Genomic DNA, 24,728 nt, shown 5'->3' with positions numbered 1-24,728 from the left:
GTTTACAATTTTCCTGGAATAATTGATGTAGATGCTGCCAGACTACAGTTGTTTATCATTTAGATACATGGTATCTGATATAAATGAAGAATTCAATCGAAAGAATTTAAGAAACATCGATGCCAGTAACTTACCACCTTGTAAAAGTGAGCTTTGGCAACAGTTTCGACGGGCTAGCTTTGGAACAATGCAAGTATGAAGATGATAAATATTTTCAACCCCGAAAACAATGGCTGGACACTACAAGATGGTAAATATGATTTTCATTGGTTCGATGGAGATCAATTACCGGGTTTTGTCAGTGAGTCGCTGGAAGAACAATCAGGTAAATTATTTTCGTTTCTCATATTATTTGTATCTTTTTAGTTTTTTCAGACCTTCATTGTTTAACTTGTTTTTTACAGAGGAAGAAAATAAGGATAATGCTGATGATGACGATCACGATTTAGATATTCAATTTCAAGATTGATATTTGATGATGATGATAATGAAGATTAAAAGCCACTGTTAAGAAATATTGAAGAATTAATATTTTTCCACTTTGTTTCCAAATTTCCAATAAATAATTAATTAAAAAAATTGCTGCTATTTAAATATAAGTGGTATTTTAAAAAAATATTTTTTAGTTCTAATTAATAAATTGAAAAAAAAAAAAATGTCGGCTATTTTTAGTATTACTTATTATGTGTCAATTTTTTTCTTATTTTTGTTGCTATAATTTACTTGTCAACAAAAGTTCTTAAAATTATAAAATATCTGTTCAAGTAATTTTCATGTCTTTAACAGCGCAGTCGGTCTCACTCAGTCTCATGCGCGTAGATAATGCTATCTCACTCATAGAGATATTAAAATTTAGTTTAGGGGATGATTGGCCCCTTGGATCGGTCTGTCTTCTTGTCAAAGCTTTTAAAATAGTTGTCGGATGAACATATATAAAAATGGAGCGTCAGAATTTACGTGAAGTTGACTAATTATTTTGAGACCCTTAAAGCGTCTGTTAAGCAATATGGCCGACGGAAAGTGTCTGGGAGTATTGACAATTTATTTTTAACTATACACTCGAAAACATATATAAAAATCAGCCATGAGAATTTACGTGAAGTAAGTAATGTTTTTGTGTACCTTGATTACCTGATACCTGGAAATTGGCCGTTTGACCAAGCTAGCAGGTAGGCATACGATCATAGTACATACTAACACTACCCAATCGTCCACATTTCATCCGTCAGAAAATACGTGACGTCTGGCGGCCCTGGGATCTTGCTCTATACTGTCTGTTTTCAATACAGTGTAGTACGTAAAATTGTAAAAACCGTTAGATTGCAATCTATCTCGCGAGATTATAAACTGTCGATAGATTGTGAACTCAAGGTACTGTTTACAATTTAACGTATTATTATTCGGTAGATTATAATCTTAAAAAAATATTAAAACATGGAAAATGTATGTTATTTAGACTATGTTTGGAGACCAACACTAACTTAATTATCATTCAAACTGCACTTCTTTGGTCAATCACAGATTAATTTTACTTCACGTTCATTCAATTTCACGTTCACTTTCAACATCCTAAAGCTGTGAGTTACTTTCAAGACGACATCAATTTACATTTACCAAAACACCGACACACAACTTTTCGACAGTTTACAATCTCGCGAGATAGATTACAATCTAACGGTTTTTACAATTTTACGTTGACATAGCCACAATTCGACAGTAAGAAACGAAAGAGTACTTTATTTAAAATAATACAATTAGACTAATTTAGTTTGTATAACTAAGGGTGTAAAATCTAAAATGTAGAGTGATGGCTATACTAATTCTATTGTTGGTGCATTACTGTAGAAGCTGGAAATAAATAGAGTGAATGAGAAAAGAGGTCTAACTTATTGTACGTGTAATTATAATAAAATAATTTTAAGTTTATTCATATGGAGACAAATTACTATTGATTCAAACAATGAAGAAGAAGACTTTCTTAGAATGGTTGAAATTAATAATTGTTTTACATTTAAAGACGTAAAAAGTGACTTTTGCCTACAAATTGTTTACAGATAAATTTTTATAATCGCCCTAATTAAATCAGCCAAATAAATTATATGGTTTTTCACAAAAAATATCGCTAAAAATGGAATAAAAACGTATACAAACGCGTCAATAGTAAACATAGTATGTGGATAACTTAGTTGCTCTAAGGGCCTATAAAATTAATATGTATTAAAATCACTAAGGAGTAATTATTATAATTACTATTACTACTTTATGTTCGATAGTCAGTTAACTCACAAATCAACGGAGTTCCTTAAGTCGTATGCCAGTTTCGTCGTGCGAGATCCTAGTGTCCTCTGTTTGTGCCGAGCTGGACATCCACCGACCTGTGCTAGTCTCCGGCATACGAACTCCTCGGAGCCTCTGCCACCTGATTAACATTTTTTTGTAAAATAAAATATATCTTTGAGGAAAAATCTCTTTAATAAATCAGTGCAGATGCAAAAATAGCGGGATGGCACAAAAAAAGGGCGTGCGTGCAAAGTACACATCTCAGAAGTGAAACTTCTTTGGCAAACTAACAAACTAACATTTTTAACTCTTTTTCATATTTATACAAATCTAAAACTTTAGATTAGGAAGATAAGTTAGAAATTAAATGAATTTAATTGTCATTAAAATATTAAAAGTGTCGAAACTTAATACAAATAACAAATTTATTTATTCGATAGTAAAAACACGTGGCATTTTAATTTACAATTCGTCATTTCAGATTTTATTTTGGATAAAATATAAAATACTTATATATTTCATAAATTCTCTTTACGAAATTTTAATTTTAATTGCATTTTTATAAGGTAATCCCTTCGCACTCTCTCTCGATCGGTTTCAATCGCTCTCTCCCTTTTCTTCGACAAAAACGCTGCACATCTTGGTGACGTTCCGAAAAAAATTACCCTCATGTGCCTAAAGAAGTTTCACTTCAAAAATTTACTATTAATACAATTTAAGTTTAATTAAGAGACATTACACATTAAGTGCAAGACACAGAAATATTTTTAACATTTTCCTATTACTCTACACATGCGACTATGTGTTTTTACGCTTTCCTCCCGCTGTTGAGTTCACACATTGAAATCAATTTGCCGAGCGTTGGCTAGCTTTTATGAATAAATGCTACGTTGATTACAATTGAGTACGATGACGATAGTGAGGATTTTGGTAAATTAGGCGGATAAATACGCTGAACCAGAGACAATGTAATATTTAATATACTCACTTCTTAGTAACAAGGTTGCGAACTTTGTTCTTCCACACGAATATGAAGAATATGTAGATGCCAAGAGCGATGTTAGATAAATCTATCAGTACCCAATACCAGTTTGAACCGCCCACAGCGAAGCTTATCACTTCCACAGACCAATTGACGCCCATCACCACAAACAGTTTTAAATAAAGTCCATATCTGAAATACAAAAGCAATTTTTTATTGATTTTGATTTTACGTGTTGCTGCTATAAACCAACACGAATCTTCAAGAGGAATATGAAGAGACTCTGAGAGAATCTAAAAGTCCTTCGCGTGTTTCTGAGAGATAAGATAGATTTGAGTCAGCCATAAAAAAAAGATGAATCTATATGAGTAGGGGAAAGCCTCGCTTATAATAGCTCACTCACGCTGGTGCTAACCAGTGTTAAGTCTGAGAGTTCATTTCCAGCAGCTGGGTATTACATACCAGCTGGGTATTACATATATATGTTAAGGAAAAATGTTAAAAACCGTTAGATTGTAATCTATCTTGCGAGATTATAAACTGTCGAAAGATTGTGAACCTCAGCTAACTGCTTACAATTTAACGTATTATTATTCGGTAGATTGTACTACACTAACTTAGTTATCATTCAAACTTCTTTGGTCAATTACAGATTAATTTTACTTCCCAACAATTTCATATAACTACCGAATAATACCTTAAATTGTAAGCAGTTCGTTGAGGTTCACAATCTTTCGACAGTTTACAATCTCGCGAGATATATTACAATCTAACGGTGTTTACAATTTTACGGTGACATATATATTACATAGCGATTGATAAGATGTGGCTTATCAGACAGCACTCGCGATATTCCTAGCTTCTTAAGAAGTTATTCCAAAATCCTTCCTAAATATATAGGATTGCGAAATTGTAATTCACTATCCCACGAGATCTCAAATTAATGATCTTGACTCGAGATTGCATTCCCTAGCGCTTACACAAAGACTAAAGCGCTAGAGATAAATACAATTTATTTACCTTTGTTTATCTTTCTTCAATTTGTCACTTCGCGATGATTCGGCACCTTTCAATATAGCAGTTTCCTGACGAATCGCACGAATGCGATATGCCGTGATTGTGAAGAGCACAGCATTGCAAATAACCAACAAAAACACGGGGATGAAAAAGTACACCAATTCGCTCATCCAATCTGAAAAATAATGGCTGTAACTATATAATTTGCAAGAGATTTTATTATACGTATTAATATTAATAATAGCCTTTTATTTCAGACTCATTTATATTTCTATCTTTTTTTTTTTTTTTAATTGGACAATTCACACCAATTGACCTAGTCCCATGTTAAGCTGGTGAAACTTGTGTTATTGGTACTAGGCAACGGATATACATACATATTATAGATAGATAGACATATAAATACATATTTAAACACCCAAGACCTAAGCACAACACCAAATGCTCATCACATCGATATTTTTCTCAGCCGGGGATCGAAGCCGTCAAATATAATATCTCATTCTATTTAGGTATCTGTGTGCCCTTTTTGGCAAAGGCCTCCTCCAAATCTCGCCATTCATGTCTGCATTGTGTTTTCTTAATTTAGTCAATACACCTCAGGTGGACCTCACCTCCCTCGGACAAGTTCCCTTTGCAGTAGAGACTCTTGGGCCGTGGGGTTCAAGTGCACAGGCGCTAATTAAAGATTTAAGTTGGCGCCTGGTATATAGTACCGGTGACCCAAGAGCTGGTGCTTTCATCACTCAACCAAAAAGGTAAGCGAGGAAATGCTGCCAGCTTTGAAAGGTACAGCCACAGGGACCAAACTTTTTGAATTTGTTTTAATTTTCTTTTCATTAATTTTTAATTATTTTTATTATAACTATGTAGGTTAAGAAAATTGTAAATGCTGTGTATTTGAATGTTATGTTTAGTTTTTAATAAACGATCTTATGGCTACTCTATATTCTCCTACGTATATTATATAAGCGAAATATTATCTTAATTCTTTCTTATGGTCACTTACCAGCAAACCAGCACCTCTGCGTTCCAAATCCAGGTGTAACCACACCTGGAGGCAGATTCTCACTGTACTGCATAGCAATTGTTACCGCGGTGAGGATTGCTGGTACCCCCCACGCATACAACCCATATAAGGCAAAACGCTTCTTCTCCCGACGTTTGTTCGAAGTACCTCTGTAGCCATGGCTGTTTAAAAGTTTTTTTTTATTAGAAGAGCACGAATTGAAATATTTTGTTATTGCGAGGAACAATGTACTTATTAAAATATATATTTTTATAAACTTGACTGGAAAACCAGAAAGCAATGCCAACTCGAAATAAAACTAACTCGAAACTTAACATATTTACTTTATTTTTATTTGACACTGTTTTAGTAGTATAGAAGTATTTTAACAATCCAATAACTATTAGGTCTTGACTCTGTCTTATTGATAACCTTTAAATTCCGTCGCGTAATTTAAAAGATCTAAGCGTAAATTCGACGGTAAGTAAATTAATGGTACTAAGTGCAAAACTCGACATGACTGCGAGTATTTTTTTATTTTATTTATTCCTTGAAATCTGAGGATAGCAATTGAAAAAAAATTGTTTTATTTAGTACTTAGGCTTTAATTCCGGAAAAGCTCTATAGGTCTAAAGGTCTCTATGGGGCATACAAAAATGTTCCATATATACGTATTTAGCAACTAAAAAGGTGGGCTAAGTAAAAAAAACATATAAAGGCGAAACGAAGTTCGCGGGGAGAGCTACTACATAAAGATTACGGAGTTATTGCAATTTTAGTTTAATTACATAAACCCAATTTACCTGTTAGACGTTTGTGAGGACGAAAGTCCACCGATCCTTAGGAATAAGCATAGGAAAAAAGTTCACGATTTAAATAATCATGCCATAACATAATCGTGCTATTTTGTACATGCCAAATACCTAAATAAGAATTGGTACAACTTTGTTTACCTTAATTTGAAAACGTAATAGGTTTAAAAATAAACTATTTAGTGGAACAGCTACCGATCAATATGCTATTTGGAAATGTATATAATAATGAGTATAGTATTAACTCTAATAGCTAACGACAGAACATGCTACAGAGAGGTCGTTCCTATATTCTATTTACGAATTACCATTTGTAAGAAAGCATCCTCGTAAAATCCTAAGTAACTCAAAAAGTGTAGTATCATTTTTTTTAGAAATGATTGATAATGTTACCTAATGTTAAGTGCCCATGGACACTCATTGCGAGAGAGCTCCCGTTGCCGGCCTTTTAAGAATTGGTACGCTTTTCTTGAATGACATCAGTTCAGCGTGCAATAGTTTTGTTATTTCAATCGTATAAACATTTTTAAGTTCACTTGTGTATTTTAAACATCACTTGGAGGTAAATTATGCCTTATATTTGAGAAGAAATAAGGTATTTCTTTATTTTTTATATGAAAACCATTAAAAAAAACACGAATAAACGAATACATAATATATTGAATGAAAATAAATTATATTTACGTTTTGATAATGTTATTTGTTTTATAATTGTTGCCAGAAAAGGTACGATACTCTCTTGTTTGCATTTTGTTTCTGTTAAAATTTCATTTGAATTCTATTGGTGCCAGTATTTAAAATATTTACTTTTAACCATATTATGATGATATTTCTGAGTTGTATTCGTAAATAGAATATAGGAAATGGCTGTAAAACAACAATGGTCGAAAGAAAGGACCTTCGAAACTACCTACTGGTCTGGGTGAAATGCGACAGAAGTTGGTGCCACGTTTCTGGAATACATTTTTCATTTTATTTACAAAAAATCTATGTTTTTTTTAATTTGTAGTAATAGTGATCTATTGTACCAAGACAATTACTACATATGGTGATATTGTTTGTGAAACTATTTATTCGTTTTGCATAATACTATTAAATATTTATGAATACAGGTTCTGTATAATTTATTACACAAATAGAAAACAGCAGTAAAAGAATGGATAAATAAGGTTGGAATAGCCTATCTGTTGTGTAATTTTGTACTTTAACCATGTTTTTATATTTGAAATAAAAATGGCGACATAAAAATAAATTTTCTATCACAGCTCGATTGCGGTGCATACCATTCCATCCTTAGTTATTCCGTCAAAGATAATAAAACTAATTTATTGTCTTCCGTACTTATTAGATATTAATAAAAATATAAATCTTACCTAAAAGTTCTCCATATATCGATACACATGATGTTAAGCCAGAAAAAACTCGTTTGAAAAGTGTAGTACACGATGAACGCTGAAAATTGTTAAAAAATATTTAAGATTGACCTTGCTTTATATATTTATATTTATTTATTATATTAATATATGTCAATCCTTTCTCACTAAAGACGTTATTATACATTTAAAAAATACAAAATACGCCATTATCCGAGTATTGTGGATATTATCTTAATTAAATATTTCACAATAACGAAACCTATAAACATTGTGTATTGGATTTTTTTTGTTTTTTTTTTATTTTTTCGTATTTTCCAATGTTATGAAAATGAAAAAAGCATACCAATTAATACCACTAAAATCTGTCCAGCCGTTCTCGAGTTATAAGTATTAGAACAAACCCGATTTAGTTTTAAAATTTACGCATCATAAACACTTTATTCATCTGTGAAAAGTGAAACAATTCAAAAAATAGCCACTGAAAATGTTTTCTTTTAAACATTTGGTTTTGATTCGCGCTGTAGACGATCGGCCATCTGTCATCGTATTCTTTGATTTTCTTTAGCTCCACTATAAATATAATTTTTGCGTCTATAGTTTGATTGTTTCAGATTTTCTTTTTATGTGGGCAAAACTCTTCTTCACACAGTAAGGTAAACGTCGTGAGGTCAGCGACAGGGTTAGACTTAAAGTTCGACATGTCTGACACAGAAGAACATTAGGAAACGGAGACTAACACTAACAAAAACAATTGTTAGCTTGTAGCTTGAGGTTGTAGCCTCACCTCACAACAATTTAGTTAAAATATGTATATATAATATTGTTTGGTCATTTCGTAGTAGTATAAATCTAAGCGTGTAGTTCAAGTTTAGATAGAAATAATGAGAAAGAAATGTTTTAGGCCTCTTTCACTCAAAAACAAAAGCTTTCATAAAATAATTTGCCAAAGAGCTTTGAACGTTACTTCCTACAAACTTACATGCTTTACCGATTTATAATTGTTGATTTATGGGCGTCATACTAACAAAATAATTATTTATCGTATTAATAATTCGTACTTATTTCTGTAATCAGTCTCACTAGCACACACACTGTCATTGACATCTATATTATTATTTAGAATATTATTTACGATTAACATAAATACTAATCGTAGTAGTAATTTGAATTTATTATTATCTTCAAGTACTCATAAAACAACGACGTTTATGCCATTAAACTAATAACTAAACCTTGTTATGACTATTGCACTGAAATCAAATATTAATATATTTCGGCACTGCTACAAATATTATTTGTTATCTAACAATAGTTTAATGGTTTTATACATAAACGTAAAAGATACATTTACATAATTAATGTGTGGTTATAAATTGTACGTAACCACTAAACACAATAATTTCTTGTTTCATACATTTATGTCCTGGTTTGATTAATTTGTTTTTTTACTTAAACGCACGACGCATGCACTCTCAACACTGAGGTCGTGCGTTTAGCCCCAACTGTGGCTGTAGATATCTAAGTTTTGTATCAATTAGTACTTACTAACATTATGGTGAAGGAAAACATAATGCGGAAGCATGTCTAAGACACAAAAATCGATCATGTCAGGCACAACAGGCCTCATAAAAAATAATTTATAGGAGAACTGAAAAAAAATCGTAGGACAGGTTTGTACCGACACTCATAGTTTTAAATAGTTTTTATTTAATCTCAATATTGTCTATGATTCCCGCGCGTACAATAAATTTATATAAAACTTCTTTAACAAGCAATTCTCATACACGCGAATTTATTACATTATTTTACTCGATCTACGTAATCCATCGTGTGGGTTTGAATTTAAAATCAGTGTTGGAATATATTATTAAGGTTTAATAAAACAGAGTTTTAAAGAAGAAAAAAGATTTAAACGGCTAATTTATAAGTGTCTTTCCAACTTTGATTTTGTTCCCTTATTAAATGAAATTCTAAGAAAGATTTAAGTTAAAAGCCGGCAACTCACACACTAAATAGGTGTCCATGGACTGGTGGTGACTGCCCTTTTTAGTCATCCCGTAGGTTGGTATCATATATAAAAAAAAAGTTTACGCCTTGTAGTCATTACCGGTGACCCCAGAGCTTTTTTCTTGGGCAACGAATAAGCATCGTAATACAGCGAAGAAATGCTGCTAGTATTAAAGGTACACTGCCACAGGGACCAAGCTTTTCAAATTAAATTTTCTATTTATATATTTCTAATTACTATTATTACTATGCAGATTAAGAAGATAATACTCTATATTTGTGTGTTAAATAAAATCAGTAGGTACTCATTATCAATGGTGATAGATACACGCTATCCCTGCATTAGCATGTCACGGGCAAAGTACTTAGGTTAATTAAATAGTTTGTAGTCGACAGTATTTTTGCAGCAACACATTGTTTACATGTCGTTCTTTGTATTTAATTAGGATCTCTATGTCAAGACAAATACAGATTTTTTTAAAGTACTAAATATATTTAAAAAACTTTTCTTTTGTCTCGTTTGCTTGTCATATTCGAATTTATATGTATATTGTATAACCCATAAAATATTGAAGTAATTTGTAAAACCAGCTAACTCGAATTCTTTACTACCACATCGATAATTACAATTTTGATCGATATAAAACAAAAATATAAAAAACGTGCGTACTTGTACACGCGTTAGAAGTTATACTTCTGTGGCGTAACAAGATAAAAATCTTTTCAAAAAATTTATTTTACGCTTGTAGAGAAAACGACACTAACAATAGAAAAAACTAAGATGTTGACTATAGCTAACTTCAGGGTGTCGGTTTTTTGTGACGGCGTGCGCGCGTATCGTAAAAATTTACTCCCATCATTATTCCCTAACGCGCCAAAAGAAGTATAACTTCAAAAATATTTTATTCATTTATATACACGCATTTTTTCCAAAGATCTCGGCAGGCACCACGGATCTCCATTTGTGGTCCTGACATAGCCCTGTATTTACCAGGCGCCAACTTGAATCTTTCATTAGCGCCTCCGCACTTGAACCTCACGGCCTATGAGTCTTTACTCCAAAGGGATATAAATTAATATTTTAAATTTATTATTTTCCACTATGTGTATGGTTTCTTTCTTCCAATATTTTATCCAAAAACTAAAATACCAGTTGAAAATTGCTTGAATTTGCTTGAATTTGCATTAATTATGCTTACTTTGCTTTATTCTATTTTTATGCTAATGAAAAAATGTTGCAGCCTGTTGCAGGTAAATTGTAATTAAAAAGTTTCCTGCAATAACGAAAACTTTTTAATTGAATTTATGTATCCCGGTCTCTACGATAGTTTAAATATACAACACGATGTCCTTTTTGTTCAGTTAATACATTATGCTGACAGCACTTCCTCGCCGTATTGCCACACTGATTCAATTTGCGAGAAAAGCTCTAGTGTCATGTCTCCTTAAATATTTAATAATTGCGCTTTTGTGCCCCGTGTCTTAAGAAATTCTACTCTAATGGTATCAAAATGAACAAATTTCCATACTTTGATCTAGTTAAATTATGATAATGAACTGTTTATATATAAAATACGCTGTAAAATAGAAAATTATTGTCAACAGCGAATCTGCTAAAAATCTTACTCAAATAGCCTATTTCAATGGATACTGTACAAAGCTATAATTAACCTAATTACGAAAAAATTTGACACGCCTTGTTAAAAGGTAACATAATATTAATTTTGTTTGAGTCATTAGCCCTGATATTTAAATTTCATTAATAGCTTGGGTGTGCCATAATAGGCATATTTTTACGAGTATATTTTTCTTTAATATGTGAAGATATTCATTATTGTTATGAATTTGAAATGTCTTTTTGACGTGATAACGTCTTTAATATCGTTTTAGTCGGGTGACATGTTCAGAAACTTGTGTCACACCAAAACCTCACGAGCGCGATCGCAGGTATAACGAGAGAGAGACGGACCGATCTCCCGTCTCATCTCGAGCGCTGCCAGTCATTCCGTGAATGTATGAAGAAAAATGTATATCATAGTCGAATAAGTAAACTTGTCATTTTACACCCGAAATTTATCATCAAAAGTGTGAATAAAACGATAGATGTAATTTAAAATTTGAAAAAATTGTTATCTTCATTAATTCCTTACTTCCCAAAAACTTATATCACCAATAAGACGTTATCACGTAAACATCTCGATCGTAAACCTACTTTACAAACAACCAATATTTTTTTTTACGATAAAATTATTTACGTTTAAGAACTATTGTCAATAGACTAAAATTATTTCATAAATATATTAATAACTGTTTTCGCTTCTGTGGCTGCTCGAAACGAACCACACTAATTGATTTATCATTCTCGCAATTAACACTTACGGTGATAAAAAAACCGCCGTTGCAAGTCACAGACCCAACAAGGCTAAATCTCATCCTATAGAAAATAGCCACAGACGTGTATCTACCCACATAGGTAGGTTATAACTTATAGACTACCTACATGACATCACATAATATGTTTTACTAAGATTAGGATAGGGCCTCGGATTTCTGTATCTGCTTCGAGACTTACCTAATTGTTATCATCCTTCTGTGCCTGACGCACGCCGTCGTCTTTTTGGTTGTAAGCCTCTGAGGCATAACGGTTTTCTCACGATGTTTTCCTTCGCTGTACCAGCGATTTTTAAATGCGTACACAGACAAAAAGCCCACCTACAATCTCAGGTATGAGGGTATCACGCTGAAGGGGGACTGGGACTCTGATAAATAGATTTGGATAAGCCTTTGATCGACTTCTGTTCTATTTCATACTGGCAGTGCGGCCACTTTGTTACTGCTTTTTTCTCAACGTGTAAGCATCGCAATAAAACAAGTAAATGCTTAAGTCTATGCTTAATTACGATCACTTTACCAAAGGGACGAAACTTTAACATTTTAGTGATTTATTTATTTTAAAAATAAAACCTTTTATTTTTATATATATTCTACTATATCTTATGAATGTTATTTTTAATAAATAAATTAATGTAAACTCTATTAACGAAAACTACAAATTGTTAGATTACTATCTAGAATTGTTATTGCTTCTGCTGTTTTTGTAATATTCCACTGTAATTGTTGTTGCACATTTATAATTGATACACATGCATGTTTTGTGTTTTTTAGTGAAGTATTTTACCTATACCTATGTGTATTGTTCGTGTGCCTTGTCTCAGATGATGATGTAATTTGTCTCAGATTGCATCGGTTTCTTTTGAAAATTTTTATTTTATAGCCAAGTAGGTGATTAGCCTTCTGTATAACATATGTCGTCGGTTTGGATTTGATACAAGACGGTTTCATCACCTATCCGTACGTGCGATTGGGCACCACCAGGATCGAACCCCTGACCTCAGGGCTGACAGATACGGAGAAGCCACTAGACCTACACTGCTTTTGTTACTCACCTATAATATAACATCCGGTCATATCAACGCCAATCTTCCCAAAGTGTAGTTTCAAGTAAGACAGGAAGGAATAGGCAATTATTAGTCCACCGCAGTACGCCATAAGACATAGGCCGTGTAGATTGCGTAACTCCGGGATGAACGCGTACACCAGGAATGTTGCCAACAGGAACGGTATCGATATCATTAGACCTTTGGAAATAAATAATAATTACTCAAGAGGGTAGTTGTGCAATGTTATCAGCCATTAGATAAACAATATGGAGTCTGCATCTGTAATTCTTATAAATTACAACTCAGAGTAGTTTATTAGCTGTTAATGGTTACGTTAATCTCTGATACTGCCTAATAATACAGTTTAACTAGCATACTCGGCCAAGCGTTGCTGTGGCTAAGGTTTTTGGTATATTACATTACAGTAGTAAACTACATATATGCCATTAAATTGTAGCTTATGTGAAACGTTGGTACTTTCAACACAGCGCCATCTGTTAGAATTGTAAATGTCAAACAATAAACAAATAATTTGTAAAAAAAGAATATTGCGGGTATAAATTAAGATGTAACTGTACTATCTTTTAAGTTATATCAAACTGCACACGGTGTGAAAATTTGATAGAATTCGGTTAAGTAGTTTAGGAGTCCATAGCGGACAAACAACTTGATGTAATTTATATATATTAAGATTGTACTGTTTTAATTCATTCATGTTTTTTATCATCACATCGCTAACACAATTTGAGAAAATGAAACAAGAGTTCTTTAGTTTCTTTTTGACTAAGGGGTCACAATAGAAGAAGAAGAATGTTTAGCTGCACGCATTAATACTACTGGAATTTAAAATTATTTTTGTGTTAGAAATGACAGTTGGTGTAAGCAATATCAAAATTGTCAAGTAACACGCGAGCATTTAAAATTATCGTGAGTGACAGAAACTCACTGTTTACACCGTTAAAATCCTTCCTTTGGTAAAAGTTTCCTCATCAATAGAGCCTCTATAACTTGTTACAAATATAGGCTATATTTTGCGGGAAGACCTGTATGTACTTTTAGTAGGGAAAAAAATATATCTTTTCCCGTACTCAGTAATAATATTGATTCCAATGAAACCAGTGATTACGTTCGTCTATTATATCTACTAGCTGCCTGGCGATTCTGTAACTCACTTTTCGAACTCACACAGCGGTTTTTGCAGCGGCGGTCGGACTCAAATCAGTTACAGAGTTACAGAATCGCAAGGCTGACCCGGAAACTGTTGTTTTGCCATGTACATATTATTTCTAGGAAACATTTTTTAAGTTCAATAAAAATAACTATCTACTTTAATAAAAAATAAGGGTTGATCGCAGAGGAGTGAAAATTAAATGTATGTATATTTGTATGCTGTATCATAAAAAAATAAAAACAAAAACTTGTCTAAAAAAAAAATTGGGGTGGACTCCCCTTATCTAAGTGATAGGTTTAAAAGATAGATAGTAGCCGATTATCTGACTAACTGATTATGCATAAAAAAATTATAGAAATCGGTCGACCCGTTTCAGAGGATTATGGGAAGGTATAGTCGACCAAACTACGGGTGCTTGTCAAAATAGAATAGATAGATAGAGAGAAAATAGTAGATTTTCAACCTATTAGGGATTTATAACAGTTGTAATGACACCCTATGGCCATGTTAATGGCTCGTAAATTTTATGGCTCACGTGGGTTTGTTAACGAAATCTAATATTTGTCAGCACTTAACCTTATTGAGACTGTTACAACACTTTAGTCATCTTTTAACGTAATGGTAAATCGTGACTTTGACGTGAAATCCAGAGATGTTTACGTGTTTTGTTTTCAAATATAGATAGAAAATAAGCGTAAACAGATAGCTAGTTTGATTTAATTATATTAAACATAACAAATCCAGTGGCGCTACAGCCTTTTAGGTCTGGGTCTCAGATTTTCTGTATCTGTTTCGTAATCAATTGTTTTTCTAAGAGGCATATAGGTATTCAGTTTTCTGTGCCTGACACACGCCGTTGACCGCCGGCCGTCTGGCATTACGATTAAACAATTTACACAATCATGTAAATGGTCTGGGCTCTGAATATGATTTTGTCCCATTCGGTGTCGAGACCCTTGGTCCGTGGGGTCCTAGCGCTTTAAGGCTTTTTAAAGAAATTTCAAAAAGGTTAGTCGACATCACAGGAGACCGAAAATCTGGCAGCTACCTCGGACAAAGAATTAGTCTAGCAATTCAAAGGGGGAACGCTGCCAGTATCTTCGGAACCTTGCCTAAAGGGACTCCTTTTAATGATATATTTTAGTTTATGTTAAGTTTCGTTATTTATTTCAATGTATATTATTTTATTATTATTAGTTTATGTTTATAAGTTTAATTTTATTAATATTATTGCTAATTACATGTTGATGTGTTATAGATATAATATAATAATTTTATGTTTTAGTTATTTTTTCAATTGAATTATATATAGAAGATGTTAAATTTGGATAAAATGGTTTTGGTCTGTGTAAATATATCATGTAAAATATCAAATTTATGACGACGCTACGTCTTTATAATTTTGTCTTAAGGTGTATTTTACAATGCACAAAAATTAAAACAAAAACCATGTCAGTGTGCACAATTTTTTTTTTATTAACAATTAATTGATTGTATGAACCCCACTTCGCTCTATGAACTTCACTCCGTAGGTTCGCAAGGTAACTCAAGCCTATTTTTGAAGTTATACTTCTTTAGGCGCGTTATGAAAAATTTATGAGAGTGAAATTTTACGATGCGCGCGTACCGTTGTCCGTTACACAAAATTAACAGAATGAAGTTGCCCACGGAAGATGCTACGGCAGTGGACATAATTTAAAAACAACATTCGAATAATAATAGAATTTATATTACACTTAATGTAAGAGAATAATAATAAATATTTATTTATTTAATTTTTCAAATATAAACTGAACTTTATTGACTATCATGACTCCTTTTCCAGTCTTTGATTATTTAATTGTAATTAATTATTTGCTTGCAATCAATTCTTTTTTTAATAATGCCAAAGAAGTATAACTTCTTACGCGCGTACATAAGTACACGCACCCTTTTTTTTTTAAATCGTTAGTTCTTACCTATACTATATGCGATAAAAAGCGCAGGACTGTCAACATCCTGTTGGCCGTCGTCAGGGTAGCACACACCCGCCACCAATATCGGCTCTATATGAGTAGCGTCCTGCCACATTTCAACACAGTATCTTGCTGGTGGATGCCACTGAGGCAGGCCATCTGCTATCTCATACAAGGTCCCGTTCTGAAAAAAATGTTCATAATATATTCTTGAATTCGTTTCGATTTATATTTATGTTGCGTATTGTTTGTGTATCTTGCTATATGCCCTGCCCACTGCCACTTCTGTTTTAGGGCATAATGTAAGGCATCTATAACTTTTGTTCTTCGTCTTATATTCTGTATGGAAAGGACCAAAAGGAAGAAGGAGAAGAGGTCGCCAAAAAAAAAGGTGGATAGAAGAAATAGAAGCGGTAGCAGGAAAAGATTGGAGAAAGAGAGCCATACCCAGAGTCAGTTGGAAAAAGCTGGAGGAGGCCTTTAACCGTGAAGGGGTTCCGATCGACGGTACTGAAGGAAGCTAGAATATAGAATAACAAGCAAAAGAATTTTTTTTTTATAAAATATGTAAAATAATCTAAGCTGTGTATAATAATTTGTTTTTTTTTTGTCATGATTGGAAATAAAACGGGATTTATTATTATTATTATTTATTATTATTGTTTGTGGTAAGTTTTGTTGGCTTGTCAAAAATCATAATCCGTACAGAATCGTTGTGTATCTATTAATCTATACTAATATTATAATTGTTTGTTTCCATAACAAACTCAAAAATTACTGGACTGATTAAAAATTCGTTCACTATTAGAATGTTACATTATCCCTGAGTAACATAGTTTATACTTTTCCAATTTTTTTTAAATTTCCGTGCGAAGCCAGCAGAGACTGCTAGTTCAGGATTTTAAGATTAAACTATTATAAGAAAGACCGGACATTCAATAAATTCTAGATCATGCCCCAAATCATTGTTTATTATTGATAAAAACTAACTTCGAAAATAAACTTTCAGCGAAGTGAGTTTCGCTAGGAAAAAGTTTTTTAACAAAATGTATAGTACTTGCTGATATGAGATTTTGATTATTTAACTTAGTTTATTATGTCCAGTTCGATGCAATAAGTAGATGAATACATAATGTTAAATGTTGTTTTTATCACTTCGCTCCAAAGGAAGTTCTAGAAACAATGTTCCTTTTAAAAATATATAGAGTACTATCAATATATGATATATAATATATGTAATAAATAAATATTTAATATGTCCTGTAATTTATGAGAATGTATAAGTAAGTAATTTTTTTAAAACGGCCGTAATTAATATGAAATTAGTGAAATACAAGGTTCGATAAAACTAAAAATTCATTTTAGGAAATAACATTACAAACAATACACAGGTATTGTTAAAAAAATTTGCAGGCAATTAAATTTGTCAAGTAATTTGCGAATGAAAATTAGTATGATTGTAGAACATGTGAATGTGTTGCATCAGTTCTAAGACGAAGGAAGAAGACGAAGAAGGAAGATTGGAAAATAATCAAACTTGGGTGAGTTTCATGGTTCATGTTTCGTAAACTAGGCGCGTCCGCTAAAATGCCTCAACGAAAGTGATTATTTTAAACATAAATGGTTTTACTTGAATAATATTTTATTTTTTATAACCAAACGAGATACTTACGTAGGAACCACCATATAGATTACATATAAACATTTCGATTACCAAAAACGCAGAATGTTAAAAAAGGAAGTCAATAACAATAGAAACAAACATAAACGAAAAATAATGATCAATACTTCCTATTTAATTTCGTGGATATGGATAAGTACCAAACGTGTGTCTACATAAAATTACGAACAACGTACGTCATACGTGTACTCCTTAATTTAATTTCTGCCAATGATTTCCTGCGCTACCAAATTAAAAAAAAAATACGTGTGGCACTCGGGGACTGCCGCGGTAAAGCTATTGCAAAGCATTTTTTATAAAAATATGCAATATAATTATTTATTTATTTTTTGCAGTATTTTATGAAGAGTATGGGACAGACACATTTCTACATCTGTTTCTAGGATTTTGTAAGGCAACAAAATAACTAGAAAAAATTAAACCTAGGTTCTCCGGGTTATATGACATGTCCATACTAAGGTACGGTGTTATTAAAACATTGTACCAGTTATTAATTCAATTATGTTTTAAAATGATATTGATCTTGACAACTTGAACTTAACCTGTTTGTTTAGAATGATTGTCAATTTGCTTAATTAAATGGCGCCATTTGAACAAGTTCCATTCACTTATAATTCATGCATTCGTATAATAAACAAATGAATATGTATGATCGTAAAATGCAGGCGTATGATAGAGGGTTGGACCACATATCTTATATTATTTTAATTCTCATAAGAATATTTCATGAGAAATACTTATAATATGTACAATCTATTGCGAACTATTTATTGAAACTTAACTGAAAATACTAGAAGCTTCTTTTATTATTACAAATATTGGCGATGCATGCCCAAGTGGCGGCTGACTGTTCGATTTGATTAGCCTGGGAAATTATTAAAAAGTTCAACAAAGGTAGAAGCTACTCACCTTCGCGTTAAAGAAATTGTCAAATAGATATTAAGCCCCATTGAAGAGCTTCGGGACACTGAATAAATTTTACCGGTTTAGTATGAATTTTACGATACTTTCGTAAATGTTGGTATTAGTCAACACGATAGGTTTTGACAGCTCAATTTATTACTACTACTTATTCTTAAATATGCATTCGTGCTTTTGTTTAGTTTCAAACTCGCTCGTGGATTGCTTATTAAGTTTTCCAGATCATGTAACCAAACTTCCGCTACATAAGTTTCAACTTTACATCAAGGAAACCCTAATAAAAAAGAATATTACACAGTTCAAGATTATATAGATGTTAACAATGGGTGGTCATTAATGCCGCTATAAGATAGTGATTTGGCGTAAATTGACATACAATAGTGTACAAATTGTACCTAGATGAATAAATGACTGAATTTGAATTTTGTATACAACACTATCGCTACTTTCTAATTACGATAGCTATCTTATTCAAAAAACCGACTTCTATAATAGACCAAAGAGGAGATTATAAATTAGTCGTTTAATTTTTTTGTATGAAAGCTTGCGTATCGCTTCCTAGTTCCTAGGTATTTCTAAACGAAGGTATAAACATGGCATATATTTTGAATATAATTCGTATATTATAACGATGTCTATGAAACAAAATTGTGAAGCGATTTAAGTGTGTAAAATGTTAACATTACCCAAAATATTGTTTTCATAATAGTTTCCCACACATGGTAACACTAATCATGTGTTAAAATAATGACGGCTGTAATAATAAACAGTCTTAAATACTATTCGGAGCGAATACATTTGTTAGCATAACCAGACCAAAATTTTAAATTAAAACACGTTCCGTCGTGCGAAAATAACATTGCAAAAACAATGTGTTACTTAAATATTTATTTACGTCATCCAAATATTTGCTGAATGATGGAAACTTAAACATTTGACTAACTTAAGACGTGTAAATAAGTTGACCCTTTGTAGAAACAGCTTGTTTTCTTCACACCCTTTTTGAACTTACCTGCGATATTTAAAACTAGAAATTGTTAATGGTAATACGATCTTAAAGCTTATTAAATAAAATAATATAAACACTAGAATACAAAGAATGTATTCAATGTCCCGACACTGTTTAATGGGGAAAATATCTATTAGACAATTTCTTTAACGGGAAGGTGAATAGCTTCTACCTTTGTTGAACTTTTTAATAATTTCCCAGGCTAATCAAAGCGAACTGTCAGTTGCCACTGGGGCATACAGCCCCAATATTTGTAATAATAAAACAATCTTCTAGTATGTTTAGTTAAGTTTTAGTAAAAAGCTTGTTTATTCGGATTAAGAGTTATCTCAAATCTAAATCGATGCCATTTTTACGCGTTATTTGCCTCATAAAATAGATATAAAATCAAAATACAAACGATAACCATTTGCCCTCAAAAATCTTAATAAATCCTATTAATAAGATTTTTCCTATTAGAAATAAGTAAGCCAAGGTTACGTTCAAACACAAAATAAGAATTATTGGTTTTAAAGATTCAAGAGCTGAAATATATATATTATAAAGCACAACAGTACCAAGAAATGCTTGAAGTTTTATATTAAATATAAATAATACGGATATGATCGAAAAGTATGAGCTTGCAATTCCGTAGCTGTAGTCGCAACACTAAAATTCAGAAGAATACTTGCGATTGGTTCACATTTCATATTATATTGTCCAAAATTCTCCTTTTTAAATATAGGCAAACGCCTAGGCCTACGGGACGCCCATAAACGGCAGTCTTCGCAGCCCATGGACACCCATTTTAGTAAATGCGTTGCCGGCCTATGAGGGAGGAGTATGCTCTCTTTTTAAACAATTGGGTCGTATCTCCCAGGGATGATCTCCACTGGGAGTCGATTCCACATTTCGCTAGTTCGCCGAATAGGCCAAGTAAAGCGGAAGACTTCCAGCCATCAAGGTGAAGCCGATGTGATCTGGAGTTAATACCCAAACCACTCTTAGGAACACTGTCCATAGTACAGTTTATAAAAACATAAATCTCTGCGTAGAGAGAAAGATTTTTTTTTTTTAAAGACAATTCACACCAATTGACCTAGTCCCATGCTAAGCTGGTGAAGCTTGTGTTATGGGTACTAGGCAACGGATATACATACATATTATAGATAGATTGACATATAAATACATATTTGAACACCCAAGACCTAAGCACAACACCAAATGCTCATCACATCGATGTTCGTCTCAGCCGGGAATCGAACCTGGGACCCATGGATTCGCAGTCAGGGGTACTAACCACTAGACCAATGAGTCGTCAAATCAAGTCAATCAGTATTACATTGGAGATTGACAATTCTATAAGCCCTTCGCTGAGTTTCGTTAAAAGGAAGAAGCTGGTATCTGGGAGCACCTGCCTAGAGAAGAGCAGTATTTCTTTATTTTAAAATGCCTATGGCTATGAGGGTAAGATTCAGAGTCGAGACTTAAGCTAAGTGCGATTCCTGTAGGGCAAATCCTATATATTTCTGACATACCAGAGTCATAGTTCTATCTGAGCCTCGACTTATCCTAAGCTACACATTAACGCAATTATATTACGAGTATCCACACAAATATCCTTTAGACAACCTGAAAATATCGTCTTTGCTAATAAGTTGTGTAAATGTACCTGTTTAGGCTTATAATTATTCTCTTTGATTTATAAAGGGTATTTCAACAAGAAGTTTGTTTTTCAATTGTGGCAACACCGAGAACGTGATAGTTTTGACATTTAGTTTTTGGCGGTATTCGTAGCAGGTGCTTTGGCAATTATTACAATGAATTCAATTTCGCTCGAAAATCGCATTAAAATAATTCAAATCCACTATAAAAATGGTGGTTCTGTTAAAGTTACATTTCGTAAAATTCGTGATATTTTCGGCCAGCATAATCGTCCTTCTGAGACCGCTGTTAAGAATTTGGTCGCGAAATTTGAGTCGACAGGCTCGGTACAAAATGTGCCAACACCAACACGTGTTCGACCGGGTCGTTCAACAGAAAACATCGCCGCCGTGAGCCACAGTGTTGAAGAAGATCAAAATTTGTCAATTTCACGACGTTCTCAACAATTGGGGTTATCCAAAAGCACAACATGGCGAATTTTGCGAAAGGATTTGGCTTTGAAGCCTTACAAGATTCAACTGGTGCAGGAATTAAAGCTGATCGACCATTCAAATCGCCGCAGATTCGCTCAGTTCATTCAGGAACAACCTGCTGGTTTTTCTGAAAAAATCTTTTTTTCAGACGAAGCCCATTTTCATTTGTCAGGGTACGTCAACAAGCAAAATTGTCGCATTTGGGCTTCTGAAAATCCTAAAGCAATTATTGAGAAGGCTTTGCATACTCAACGTGTTACTGTGTGGTGCACTATGTGGTCTGGAGGCGTGATTGGGCCGTTTTTTTTCGAAGATGAGGCTGGAAATGCGGTAACAGTCAATGGATCACGGTATCGCGAGATGTTAACCACTAAATTTTGGCCTATTATTGATGACATGGATATCACTGAAATGTGGTTTCAACAGGACGGTGCCACATGTCACACAGCCAATGAAACGATCAATTTATTGCAAACCAAATTTCCCGAGCGCATAATTTCGCGAAATTCAGCTGTTAAGTGGCCAGCCAGATCGTGTGATTTAACACCACTGGATTATTTTTTGTGGGGCTATGTTAAAGACAGAGTCTATACGGAGCCAATCGAATCGATTGCAGCCTTAAAACTCAAAATCCGTGATGTCATTAACGAAATAGACCCTCCATTTTGCCAAAAAGTGATTAAAAATTTTGATGAAAGAATCAACATCTGTCAGCGTGGTCGTGGTGGACATTTGCCAGATATCATTTTTCATTCATAATTGCCAAACTTTTCTCTTTGTAATACAATAAAAATTTTATTCATTTTCCTCTAAATTCTTTGTTTTATTTTGTTTTAGAAAACAAAGTTCTTGTTGAAAAACCCTTTATTAACTGGGCGAACTCCGTAACGTCTAACAATGAATGTCGTGTTACAGATAAGCTGAACTTAATTTAAGGTTTTATGCAAGTAATACATTGAATACAAAATAAGTTCTAATTTGACTGCTTTATTAAGATATTAACAGATAAAGAAATAAACGTCTGAACAGACCCATAAATATTTGAAAACCAGTATATATATATATACATACGTATGTCAATCCATTTTAATTACTCATTCTATATTTTTTAAAAACGCCATTGTACACGTTCTTTAATTTGAGAGGGGAAGAGCGTTTCCACGGAAAAAACATAAAATGTTTGACAAATACGAAACAAATAAACATTTTGTATTACCTATTTGTTTTTGTCAATTTTCAAAATATAATTATTCTGCTATTCGCGACGGAGACAAATACAACAAATCGAAAATCGTTCCAGCCGTTCTCGAGTTATAAGCGTTCGAACAAACCCGACTTTGTTTTGTATATTAAGATTAGATAAGGTGTTTACGAATATTAAACATATATTATTCGTATCTATAAACTGAATAATGTTATGTGTTTACTATTACTAACTATACTACAAGCTCGTTTGCAAAGAATTACGTAGCTTCAGTAGTTTTTACGAAAAACTAAATGAATTGAACAAAGATCATGACCATGAAAAATAATAGATAACGATATAACCATCAACAACGTACCACATCCATGATCTGTAAATATAACAATTCATATAATTAGGATAATTAATTACAATTACCTTCTGTATATAAGTAAACTCGTTATTTCTAGCACCAACTAGGTATTTTGGACAAGACAGCGTGTACTTATAAAAGAATTGGGCCGATGCGTTGATACTTGTTGCCTCCGCCCCTTTATAAACAGGTGGATTAAAAGGATTCACTTCCGTCATGTCCACATCCGTACAGGATCTGTTGACATAAGCCTGTCCGGCCCCACAGCATTTCCACAAACAAGTACGCCCAATACAGGGACAACCAAATGTACCATCTTCTAATTCGAACCAATTTCCCTTCACATACTCTACATCCTCGAATATAATAGATTCATTTTCAAACTTCACACCCTCAGTTATATTTAATCTTTCGTCACGAGAACATAGTTCACAACTAACTGTGTACACAAAGAAAACAATCAAAAAACACCTCATCTTGCTAAATCACAAATCTCTATTTTTAACAAATTTCCTATGAACATTATTAAAAGTTAATTTGTATGAGTAATATAAATCGTTTTATCGCGAATAAACGTTTATCACGGTGCTTGTAAGGTAATGATGTATCATATTGATAAGAGATAACAAGTTCTCGGCAATAGTGTTATCGGCAATATGAGTATAGCAACGTCGTGACCGCGCTAGTGTTACATTCAGACTGTTTGCCAGAATTCTGAAACTTCAATTTCTTTACTTTGAGACTACGCGACTACTTTTAGTTTGCATGTGGCAGGGACAATACATATTATATGCAATTGTAATGAACGCATATATTGGTCTCTGAAGATTAAAGATTTAAATGCAAGAATAATATAAAAACATGTCCTTTGTGCGTAGTTTTTTTACGAAATAAATAATTATAAGATATGTTAAAAGTGTATTTTTATAATTATAAAGGTAAACTACAAAAGACAGTCGAAAAGTTAATAAAATAAACAGTGGCGCTACAACCTCTTTAGGTCTTGGCCACAGATTTCTGAATCTGTTTCATGATCATTTTTAATCTAATAGGCAAGAAGGTGATCAGCTTCCAGTGCCTGACACACGGCTTCGACTTTTTGGGTCTAAGACATGTCGGTTTCCTCACGATGTTTTCCTTCACCGTTCGAGCAAATGTTAAATGCGCACATAGAAAGTAAGTCCATTGGTGCACAGCCGGGGATCGAACCTATTACCTCAGGTATGAGAGGCGCACGCTGAAGCCACTAGGCGAACACTGCTACTGTGAAAAGTTAATATAGAATTAAAATCATGCATAATGGATTTCTATCTTAAATGTCATTTTTTTTAAATTTATATATCTAAGTAAAAATATATTATATTTCAAGTATGACGCGCAAATAATTCTTCTAAG

The 24,728-nt window shown here is 32.9% G+C and overlaps 1 protein-coding gene across 2 annotated transcripts; it reads right to left on the bottom strand.

Annotated features, from left to right (window-relative positions):
* Positions 1–1,553: 1,553 nt before the first annotated feature.
* Positions 1,554–24,021, bottom strand: LOC125049167 (G-protein coupled receptor Mth2-like). 2 transcript variants are annotated; one of them, XM_047648307.1, is made up of 10 exons: positions 23,399–24,021; positions 16,053–16,233; positions 12,930–13,121; positions 7,474–7,552; positions 7,015–7,053; positions 5,289–5,470; positions 4,283–4,454; positions 3,269–3,454; positions 2,287–2,419; positions 1,554–1,848 (listed from the first exon to the last, which is right to left on the bottom strand). In XM_047648307.1, the coding sequence occupies exons 1-9, from the start codon at positions 23,807–23,809 to the stop codon at positions 2,290–2,292; spliced, it is 1,572 nt and encodes a 523-aa protein (XP_047504263.1). In that variant the 5' UTR covers positions 23,810–24,021; the 3' UTR covers positions 1,554–1,848; positions 2,287–2,289. The 2 variants fall into 2 exon arrangements, with proteins under 2 accessions (XP_047504263.1, XP_047504264.1); XM_047648308.1 differs by lacking the exon at positions 7,015–7,053.
* Positions 24,022–24,728: the final 707 nt, after the last annotated feature.

This window comes from Pieris napi, chromosome 4 (genome assembly GCF_905475465.1).
Source record: "Pieris napi chromosome 4, ilPieNapi1.2, whole genome shotgun sequence".
Lineage (NCBI taxonomy): Eukaryota > Metazoa > Arthropoda > Insecta > Lepidoptera > Pieridae > Pieris > Pieris napi.
This window is presented reverse-complemented; position numbering and strand designations above follow the sequence as displayed.

What these genes read in the sequence shown, in the direction of transcription:
- LOC125049167 (XM_047648307.1), bottom strand. Translation starts at nt 23,809, where the DNA reads ATGAGGTGTTTTTTGATTGTTTTCTTTGTGTACACAGTTAGTTGTGAA. An exon ending in TTTTATCGCATATAGTATAG is followed by an intron (nt 13,122 to 16,052) that starts GTAAGAACTAAC and finishes TTATTTCCAAAG; the next exon opens with GTCTAATGATATCGATACCG. An exon ending in CGCAACCTTGTTACTAAGAA is followed by an intron (nt 2,420 to 3,268) that starts GTGAGTATATTA and finishes AATGTTAATCAG; the next exon opens with GTGGCAGAGGCTCCGAGGAG.